Source organism: Lycorma delicatula, chromosome 1 (genome assembly GCF_047948215.1).
Source record: "Lycorma delicatula isolate Av1 chromosome 1, ASM4794821v1, whole genome shotgun sequence".
Taxonomy (NCBI): Eukaryota; Metazoa; Arthropoda; class Insecta; order Hemiptera; family Fulgoridae; genus Lycorma; species Lycorma delicatula.
The window spans coordinates 84672996-84684597 of record NC_134455.1 but is presented as its reverse complement, the minus strand read 5'-3'; the positions used below and the strand labels follow the sequence as shown (position 1 = coordinate 84684597).

The following is an 11602-nucleotide window of genomic DNA, read 5'->3' as shown; positions in this document are numbered from 1 at the left end:
AAAGAAAAAATAGACAAACCTAGCACACTTAATTTTTTGTTATGATCATATGGCAAGATACGATTCATCAACTAATAGCTGACTAAAAGTTAATTCTTCTAAGTTTTTAAACATGACGTATTTAAGTGTTTGAAGTAATTCTCAATTTTTTTTCATAAAGAATAAAATAACCACTAAGCAATTAGATTATATAATGGTCTATAGAACAATTCTGATTTTTATTATATTTTATATAAGATACACTAAAAAATTTATTCAATGAATAATAAAAGTTATTCCTACAAATCAAATGTAAAACAATTTTTTCTCTTCTAAGACCATTCAGAACAGAATATACAAAAATAATCTCTTTCTGTATACAGATTTTTTAAAAATAAGAATATTGAACCTTTAACAATAATTATATTTTATATTTTACTAAAGAAGTACTATGACTGCTGTAAGTGTTAACAGGTTCTAATACAAAATTTACAAGAAATATAAATCTGAAAAATTCACTGTTCTAAAATTATCAGAATGACTCTCTTTTCAATAAAAATATAGAAAAAATAAAAATTTATCAAAACAGATTTGAACAACTTATGGGCAAAGGAAAAAATAAACTTATATCAAATGACCATAATTCCTCATTTGTTCTCATTCTAACAAAATATTTTTATTAATTTAACATCACATTATAAAAATATACCAGTAAAATTGATAAAACAAATCCATTTTTTATTTGCATTGATCTAGGAAGAAATTAAAGAAATAAAACTTTAACCTAAATGGATAACCCAAATTTCTAATAGTTTACCTTATAACAAATTTGTAATGTTAATGTTATCTATTTCAATTAAATAATTTTTTATATACAGAAATACAAAGAAATCTGCTTTAAACATTGCTTTGTTTTTTATTTAATGAGAAAAAAATATTCAAAAGTTTTGTGCTATGAAAACATGATTAAAAGAGCAATTAACGTAAAAAAAAAGTAAAGTAATTCTGTTATATAAAAAAAATATACATCAATATCAGAACAAAAACATACCCTATATGAAAATAATCTTAAAAATCATAATTATTTAAATAGAAGATGGTAATATTTTAAAAACTTTACCTCTATACTCATACAGATGTACACACACACACATACATACAAATTTATTATAATATATCTATGCTTAGTATTAATTACTAATTAAATTATTAAGAACGTCAATAAAAATAAATTCACAGGCACATATACTTTTATATATAAAGAAATTCAATTATAAATTAAGCTCAATATTAACTTTACACAATTATTTATAATACATAACACTAACCTACCAGTTAATAATAAATAATATTAAAAGTGTTTCCAAAAGAAATAGAAATTTCATTATAATCAATACTTATTAAGAATCATAACGAAAAATGTGTGAGTAAGCAACGTATAAATGAATGCTTATGTTTTATATAAAGATGTTTATAAATGTTATAACCTTTTCTAAATATATGAAAACATTAAACAACACCATTATTACTTTACCAAACTATTGTGAAGATTTTGATTTTTCTCATCGTTAAACTTCATCATTTGCTGTACTACTAAATTTGCTTGTATGTTAGATTAATACAAAATCAAGTACAGTCACTAATAATATGCAGGCTTATTAAATGTAAACTAAATAGTAATCTGTTAACATTCAGAACTTATATGGAAATAAGAATGATTTTTTCCACTTAATATTTAATTTTTTATTACACAGTTATGTTTACTGGAATACATGCATTTTAAATTACAAATGGAAAATGAGATTCTTGTAGTTTTTATAGCATCTAGATAATCTAGGTTCAAAAGTTCCAATCATTATAATACATATCCAGACTACAAAAATAAATAAAAAACAAACAACAAAAAATAAAACTTATTTTCATCACACCTAGAAAATAAAATGAAACAGAATAACAAGTGTTTTTAAAATGAAAGATATACAATAAAAATTATCATTCATATTTCAAGTTAAGTATTAAAGTACACTATATACTATTTATAATATTATTAATGAATAAGTAGCTTTTCCACATCCATTTATTAAAAGCTGTCCAAAATTACACATAATACAGGTTAAGAATACAGAAAAGAGTGACAATGAAAGTGTTACATGTACACACACATCACCATATTTAACTCTTTCACAGGCTTATTCAATTTACTGAGATTTCAGAGTACTGAGTGCCTCAGTACTCTTATTTTTTTTAACTAAAAAAAATAAGAGTACAAAAACGCGTCATGTGGTGCCACCTTGAGATAACTTGAGAAATATTAAATTGCCTGAAACTCAGTTGTTCATAGTCACAGTATTTTCTTAATTTGTTTACAATTTTAATTTAAAAGCAAAAAGCTATGTTTCTTCTGTTTTAAACATATAAAAATATATATTCTAATTGTTTATTTCTACAAACTTATAAGCAGGAAATACATGTAATTTTCATAGACTTCTATTTATTTTCATTGGCAAACTTTATCTTTATTTTCATTAGCAAACTTTATTTTCATTAACAAACATTTTTTGTTTCATTTGTAAAAAAAAACTATTCAATATTTTGGGAAAATAAATTCAGTGATTTACTCATAATATTTACAAGAACAAATTACAAAAAGGTATACTAAACTTTTTTTGGCCAATAATGAATCAGTATGGAAGAGAGCTGAAAATTATTGTGCAAAAGATTGGATTCTTATTGGATTTATTAATCGATTAATAAATCCAATAAGAAACCAATTAATGTTATAAAAAAAGAAAATCTCTCTTACATATATTCAGAATAAATGTAAATACTACTAAAATTTTCATTCTAACACTTAACTATTGTAACATAGAACATGTACAATTTTAACAATTCATAAATAAGCCTGTACATATATTTTGATTCAACAATTAACCACTAATAATTATTTAATAGATAGATACTGTAAAATGCAGCCTATAAGTCAACACAATCAAATTAAAATAAACCAAATTCAAATTTTAATCATAAAAATTTATATTTTTAGTATCTTTGGATTATAATCTGGGATTATAAAAACCCCAAACTTTGCTGGAATGGATATCAGTGTTATGATATGGAATAGAATATTATAGGTTTTGTCAATTTATGTGTGATAGGATTCAGGTTATGGACTCACTATTTTGCTCTGTTGGGGCATGATTCTATGGCTATATAGCCAAAACAGGATTTAGGTTTTGAAAATTCCACATGCATCATGAAAACCATTGCACCTGCAGAAGATGGTTACCTGGTGTGTAATATCACAAAAAAATTGTTGGTCTTATTTTCTTCAATACATTTTTAAAGCAGAATGATACCAGAATATTTTATTGCAATTCATAGCACTCATAGAAGAGAAAGATCAATACTGCTGGATACATGATGAAACAACATCTCACTATGGAAATTCAACAACTGCCTTCATTAACGAATTCTTTGTGATCACATCACTGATTGCAGCTTATAATCACTGAATCTCCAGATTTTCTTCTTTGAGATTATATTAAAAAAAAGCCTACAGCAAAAAAACCACATATACCAGAAAAACTGAAAAAAGCACTGTGAAAATGATGGAAGCATGTGTTCAGGAAGATAATAGCCACTTTCAACATTTACTCTAGAAATTAAAATATGTAAAATTTTATAAAACATATTAATAACTCTCTCTTCCCTTTTCCATTTAGGTATATCTACTGGCATAAGGCTGATAAATGGGTTGTGTTTTGCATGGGACACTCTGTACTAGGATGATCTTTTATTATTGCATGCAGTATTAATCAATTAGGATGTTGTAAGTAAACCGACCGTTTATAAAAAAAATCAACCTGATAAATTAATGGCAGATCAAATATAATAAATTATAGTTACTCTCTAATCACTTCCAGATCTCAAGCAGTAAACTAACCTAAATATTAAATCATTAATAATTTTAAGAATTTAGTCAAATTGTAATTTAATTAAAGTTCAGACTTATAAAAAGTTATTCAAATTTAAATATGATACCAACTAAAATGAATAATAACTTTTTCTGTACTTGACAGAAAAACATTGAACGGCAGCCTCAGTACTAATATTAGGAAATAATATTTAAATGTAGTCAGAGGAGAATCAAGAAGATGAAAAACTTTAAAAAACTTACAGAAAATGAAATAACCACTACTTACGACCAGTAAAATATGAAATGATACAAGGACTGCATCAAAATGTTTTATATAGAACAACTAATTAAACTTTCAAAAGTTTAAAGCACTGTCAGATAAAGAAAGGAAAACTTGTCAAATGTAACAATATGCCTCATTTGCTGTATGGTATGGAGGTACGCAGCTCCACACAGCAACCTCACATAGTTGTTTTGGTTTTCATGTGAATTATGATTTAATTTGCTAAGCAGTGATTCCAGAATTTATGAATCTGTAGCTGGGCAGAGTAGTTCAAATGATGGTCATTTCTATGACAGTGAAATTACATAACACTTAACACTTGTATAAATATAAATAAATAAAACCAATCTTTTATTTTGGTCAGTAGATGATAAAAGAATAATATTGACATGATTAAAGTCAATATAATTATTTAAATACTAACATGCGAAATAATGTTAAAGAAAATACATTAAACATATTTATGTTTTCAAAATAATTTCTTTTTGACAGCTATCTCTTTTTTTCTGTTGGTAGATTAATTTAACTGATATAAAAAAATGCATAGATAAAAATGATATTAGTGAGAGATACTAGTAAAATATAATAAGGAATAACCCATACACTGAGATTAAAGCATACAACAAAATGAAAAATTACAACAACCAACCGATAAGACATGATAAAAAAGATAAACATTTAATCAATTATTAAAACTCATATTTTTAGACCCAGCAGATATATTCATTACTGCTTTACATTAATTCTAAATAAAAAATGCCAACTTATATAGTGCATTTTAGAGTACATTAAATTTTTTACAGAACAGTACAACATATTTAATAAAACAAATATATTTAATATGTTTATATTGTAACATATATATATATATATCCTAAACTTTTAATAAATAAAACATACACACATTCTTATTGATTAATAATTAATCTTATAAATTATTTAATATTATAAAACAATAAGAAATGATTACAAAATATGGAATAACCAATATGATGGTCCCACAGCAACATATCAACATTTATTTGCAACTTAATTCTACAAAATGTTACATAATAATTCAGTAAAATTACTCCTATAGTCTGTTAATAATTAATTAATAATTGCAAGCAATAAAAATAGTATGTAACGTATTTGAAATTTAAACAACGTAACTTTCTTTTTATTTTACAAAAGATTTAAAAAAGTATCTTTTTAATAAATTAAAATATGTGACTGTAAAAAAAGGTACGCTCCAGTGGGAGTCTGCTATAAGTAGTTCAGCTCCCATGCACTTCTACTGATGGAACCTTGTAAATGTTCTTAGGTGGTTCTTTAATTTCCAGAAAAAAAAACATATTTAAGTTGTCAACCCAAAATTAATGATCAGTAACATGCTATTCCCATCTTGGTAAAACTGCCCTCAGTTTTCCTTGAGTAAAATTGCTTATTTCATATTGCATTTTCTCTGTCTGCAGATTGTTTTTGCTGACACCTCACCTTTTTTTACTGTTCTTGATATCTTCTTCCTCATTACTGGCTCTGTATCTAGCTCCTCATTATTGTGTTTATAGGTCTAATATTGCTAGATCATCAATGCTGAGGATGCCAGGACCATTACATCCCATGTGCTTCCTTTGTGTTGTATGATAAGAGACTAGCTGTAGATCAATTCAGTGACTCCCTTTTCTATTGGATGGATGAAATACTTATCAGGTAAATTTAGACTTTCTTAAACCGCATAAAATTAAAATAAAATGCATAAAAATTGACATAAATGTAACAAATAAGATAAAATTATTTAAACACTTTCGCTACATTAGTAACTGTCATACAAAATATATCAATGCTGAATTACACAAGTGGCAGTACATAAAACTATTATTTTATTTTTAGATATTCTAAGTATAAAAATCTTAGTTTTTTTTATCATAACTAATTTTTTTAACTATTAATGTAATAATTCTAATTAACAAGGCAGTAATGATGTTATCAACTAAGATATTTTGCAATGCCTGTGTATAAATACCCCAATATATTGATAAAACTTATACAATATATTATATTTATCATAAAATAATAATGTAATTCATTAATTTGCTTAACATAAAAGTGAAAAGTTCATTTAAAAAAAGGAAGACATAAAATTGGCAACAATTAAAAGCATTAAAAATAATAAATATAAGAACAGCTCAGCAGCAAGGCTGACAGCATAAATTAACGCACTATATGAATGCATTAAAATTCAAATACATACTAAAATTAGAAAAATGTTGTAAAATAAAAATGCTGGGTACTTGAAACTCCGTTATAAAAGATGTAGGACATGTTTAATTTTCACATAATTGATGCAACAATTTCTTTCATTTCAATACTATCCGGTTCTGCATCTTCAACTCCATCTTTATGTCTTTGCCGAACTGTGTCGCCAACACCACCATTACTTGTCTTATCAACTGCTGAAAAAAGAAAAACAAACCACACTCTTTTATTACAAAATCTCATATTAAGAACATTATCAGAATTATAGTTGTTGGTGTGACATTATTTGTTGTTGGTTGCCATCATTGATATTAGATAGTATTTCACAATATTAATCCAAAACATTAATTAATACAGTTATGTTAGAATACATATAGAACCTGTTAACTATAACAATAGAAAGGAACTGGGTCACCTGTCTGCCAAATAAACTTTAACCTTAGCTACTACTTTGAAATTTTACTTTTCCCTCAGGCAAAGACTAATATTTTTTTTCAAGCAGTATAGCCAATTTATTTTTCAAGATCAGTTGTAATAAGCATTGACCTTGAATTTTTCAGCCAATTGGGAATGTTTTCTGACATTAATTACCTCCTAAGGTTTTTTTCAAAGACATTTTTTCTTTTTCTCAAAGAGTAACATCTCTCCTCACTAGTGTGCTTCAACATAATTCTACCTTTACACAACAATAATTAACCCAATAACAATAATTATCTCTACAATAATATTTAACTCAATTAGTTAATTGTTATAAAGTGTTTATTATTTCCTACGAGAAGTCTAGCAATTCTATTAAATTTTTTAAATTACGTTCAATAAAAAAAGGACTTGTTTCAAGTGAAATTATTGTACTTTAGATGAAATTTTGTATTTTGAATAATATGGAATATATTCAACAAAAAAAATCACAATGCAACTGAGAATGTAGTGATAAGATAAAATTGATATGTAAATACTTATTTTTCAAATTAACTGCTACAGTCCAAAAAATATAACAACCATTATTTGCTATGTATTTGCCAATACTGATCAGTAAAGAAATTTATTTAAAGTTATATTTTTTATACATCAATCAAACAACATTAATTAAATTGTTGCTGAAGATTTCTGAAGAGAACTTAAAACGTTATTAAGTAATTTTTTAAACTCTGTATTTAATAAATTTGGTTTCTTCAGTAAACCATTTTCCAAGATAAAAGATCCTGAAAATGCTGCCCCAACTTAACACAAGGATAAAAACTTGTAAAATATTTTGTAACTGAAAATACCTTAAAATAAATCCTGTTATATGGTTATCCATGTCCCAATCTGGTGAAAGTTTGATAGATAAAACTTTTATTTTTTAAAGTATTACATCTTGACAAACTTTCATGCCCTTTATAGCATTTATAGAATATCAAAAGTTGCAGAATTTTATTATTTAGATAGTAAAATTATACAGGTGATGCAGGAAAATAGAATTTCAAAAATTTGTGTAAATAGTCCTAGGCAAATTTTAGCAGTGAATAACTTACAGAAGTCAGCTCACACCATCTTGCCATTTAGTTTTCATGGATACTTGTAGTGGAGCATAATGTACTTTTGCCATCAAAGCTTTTTATAAGAATCATGACGTTGTGGAGTCTGCGCATGGAGAATTTTGCTGTCAGTATAATTTAGGATCCCATGATTGTGTACTATCAGCAAATACAATTAACACACGGTTACATAATTTTGAAGAAACAGGTTCAGCAATGAAAAAGAAACCTATAGACGGTGCACAGGCTGTTCGTATGCCAGATAATATCAAGACTGTTCGAGCTGGTGTCATAAGAAGCCCACACTGCATTCAATTCATTGTCATGCAGTATTGCACAGTTCAAATGTTTAAAGAATACAGTTGCAGGACTTACTTTACCATCTGGAAAAGTTGCCAGATTGTCCAGGAACTGAAACCAAATGATCACATAATGTGCCAACAATTAAAGCTGTGAACAAACGGTTGTAAAGATAAATGAGGACATTGACTTTGATAACAAACTGTAGATGTCAGACGAAGCTCATTTCCACCTTAACGAATTGGTTAATAAACAACATTTTTGTGTACAAGAGAATCACAGCTACACCAGTGCCCGCTAGACAGCAACAAAGTTATTGTGTGGTGTGCAGTATTATCAAATAGCATAATAGGCCCTAATTTTTTTTTGAAAACAAGGATGGCCTCATGAATAAAGCTGATCTGTGTGGCAGAGTGACAGCATCTTGGCCTTTCACCCAGAGGTCTCAGGTTCAAATCTTGGTCAGGATTGGCATTTTTCATACATTACAAAGTTTCAATTTTATATTCCCATGTAAAGCTTTCAGCTTATATGGTGAATTAATCATAAAAAAAAAAACTAATCACATCAAATCAATACATCGTCGTCTGAAAAAAGCTTTCTACACAAAACTATAGACATTTTCACAAATTATTGGTAACAACTGATTTCAACAAGATGGATCAACATCACACACAGCACAAATATTGATGCTATACGCAACTGTTTGGCAACCCTATAATTTCAACAAAAAATGGCTAGTTCATGGCCTTCCAGATCTCTTGATTTGTTCATATGAGATTTCTTCTTGTTGTAGATTTCAACTTAAAAGCAAAGTGTATAATCGTTGACCTGCTATGAAATAAGAATTAAAATCTAGGATCCAAAAAGCAATTGCTGAAATTCCTATTTAAATGTTCCATTGAACCGTGCAGAGTTTGACTACAAGACTATAGGAATGTCATGCAGAGCTTACCTACAAGATATGATTTTCAAGAAACAAATTTTGTATATTTATTCATAAATGGTATGTTTTTTGTTTTTTTTATTTAAATGTTATAAATAAATTTATATAATGTAATTTTTTTATAAGTATATTAATTTTCAAAATTTCCTGTTTCCCTCCATCACTCTGAATAAAAAAAATATGTAAAAATAGGGAACCATTCAAAACAGAATGGAACAAGCAAGGAAAGTTCTAATGCAGAAAACTTCTTCAAGTATGTCAAATACAATTCAAGAAGTAAAGAAATATTTTTTTTTTATATTTATGTGAAGTTTAGCACATTATGGTGGCAAAACATTGATAGCTACTAATTCAGTAAAGGATATATATTAATGCAATGGTGATCTTCAACATACAGATGACTTTAAAGATTTAGGGATATTTTGGATAAGTTTTCATTTAAATCACACATGATTTATCTATCAATCAGAAATCTGATTACATATTTAAAATTTTAAAAATTGAACTGATCAAACTGCTTTACTTTGTTTTTATGAAAGCAAGGTTAGAATAAGCAATGATTTTACAGTCCTCTCATCAAAATTTCTCAAAATATGATTATTTTCATCATAAAATCTCTGGATTTTATACTTACTATATCTTATAAGTGACGTAACCTTGTTAATATATTCTTATCTTCTTAAGGTGTCTTCTAATTAATGTTTTTAAAATTACTAGTTTGAGTAAGAGAAGATTATTTTTTTTAAGATTATTATTCACACATTTTATGACAATTAGGCAATCTTTCTCAAACATCTTTAAACATTCATCAATCACAGATTCACTCATAGATTTGTACCTTTATACACCAATAAGTAACTTCACAAAATTAGCTACTTTTTTATTTTTATGATACTGATATTCTCAATGTAATCTATCAATTTCTTAAGCTTCATTAGAAGTAAATATCCATGCCTTTCTCTATATAATCATTTTTAATATTTTTATTATTATTTACAAACAATTTAAAAATATTCATATAATTTTATGTTTTTATTGTTGGTTGTGAGAATGTGATTAACTTATTAAATCCATAAATAAAAATAAAACCCATGAGGTTTTACGAGAGTTTAAGGATATATATGTAATATATAAACTACAACCTGCTAAAATTTTACAATAAAATTAAAGAAAAATTTATGAACTGCAATTTTTAGAAATACTGACTTTAATTTAATTAATCAGCAAAATATCAACAATTTGGATATATCACATGCAATTTTAATAAAAATTATTAAATTTAATGATATAAGATGCTGAATGCAAATAAAATAAAGTAAGAAGGAATACTAATGAAAACCTAAACAAGACATACATTATGTCACTAATTCAAATCGCCAAGTGTTTTATAATTTGTCAGAGTATAAATATGAAGAATTATTTTATAAAAACAGAAACATAAACAAATTTTGAAAATTTCATTAATAAATCCATAATCTCCAATTTGACTATTGTAATGAACATTGATTACATAATCATCTATTGATGGCAAATTTAACCTATCAATCCTGCATTTTCAAACAAAAACTTTATCATTTGGCCTTAAACTTGTTTTTGCATTAAAACTAACAATTAATGACAGAAAAGATTCCTAAAATATCATTATTGCACATAAATAATATTACAAATTCAGAAATGTCTTTCTTAAAAATATTTAAAGATGAGGAGGAAAAAAGGCATATTATGCAATAATATCTCTAACATTGAAACAAAATTTTTAAATTATCATATAAAAGACACAAATCTACAGGTTTTTGAAAATTCAAATAATTCATCAAAATATTGGCCACTGAGCTAATTAAATTAAAAATAGACAATAACATTATACACAAATTAATAAACCTATTAAAATTATATATTAAATACAATTATTTCAAATTTAATTATAAATATTACTAGCAAGAGAAAGGTCTCATTATGGGAACACCACTTTCGGCTGTTCTAGCTGAAATTTTCATGAGTGAACTGGGGAACAGTAGTCTGCACCATATATTTAATAAACATAAAATTTGAATATATAAAACATATGTGGATGATGTATTGATCATATATGATCAACAATTTAAAGATGAAGAAGATAAAATAATCAAAGAAATGAACTCCTTAAATAATGACATTAAATTCACATTAGATCAAGAAAATAATAATGGCGTAAGTTTTTTGGATATAAAAATTATAATAATAAAAAAGTTGATATTGATATATATAGGAAACCCACTAAACAGGGCACCATAAGTCATTTCATCCTTCAAAAAAATATATGTCAACATTTAATTCATTAATATATAGAGCTATAAAATATTTAAAACATAACAATATAAAATTAAACATTGAATTAAATAATATCAAACACATAGCTGTAACTAGTAACGGATACAATGAAA

General features: G+C 26.0%; 1 protein-coding gene across 5 annotated transcripts in view; it reads right to left on the bottom strand.

Moving 5' to 3' along the window:
• Positions 1–5181: 5181 nt before the first annotated feature.
• LOC142319727 (anoctamin-1-like) overlaps positions 5182–11602 on the bottom strand; it is a 170184-nt gene continuing 163763 nt past the window's right edge. For 4 of the 5 annotated variants that reach the window (XM_075357347.1, XM_075357330.1, XM_075357338.1 and 1 more), the window contains exon 17: positions 5182–6613. In XM_075357347.1, coding sequence (XP_075213462.1) covers positions 6492–6613 — 122 coding nt within the window. In that variant the 3' untranslated portion in view covers positions 5182–6491. The remainder of the gene's footprint in view (positions 6614–11602) is intronic. The other variant, XM_075357365.1, reaches the window with a different exon arrangement.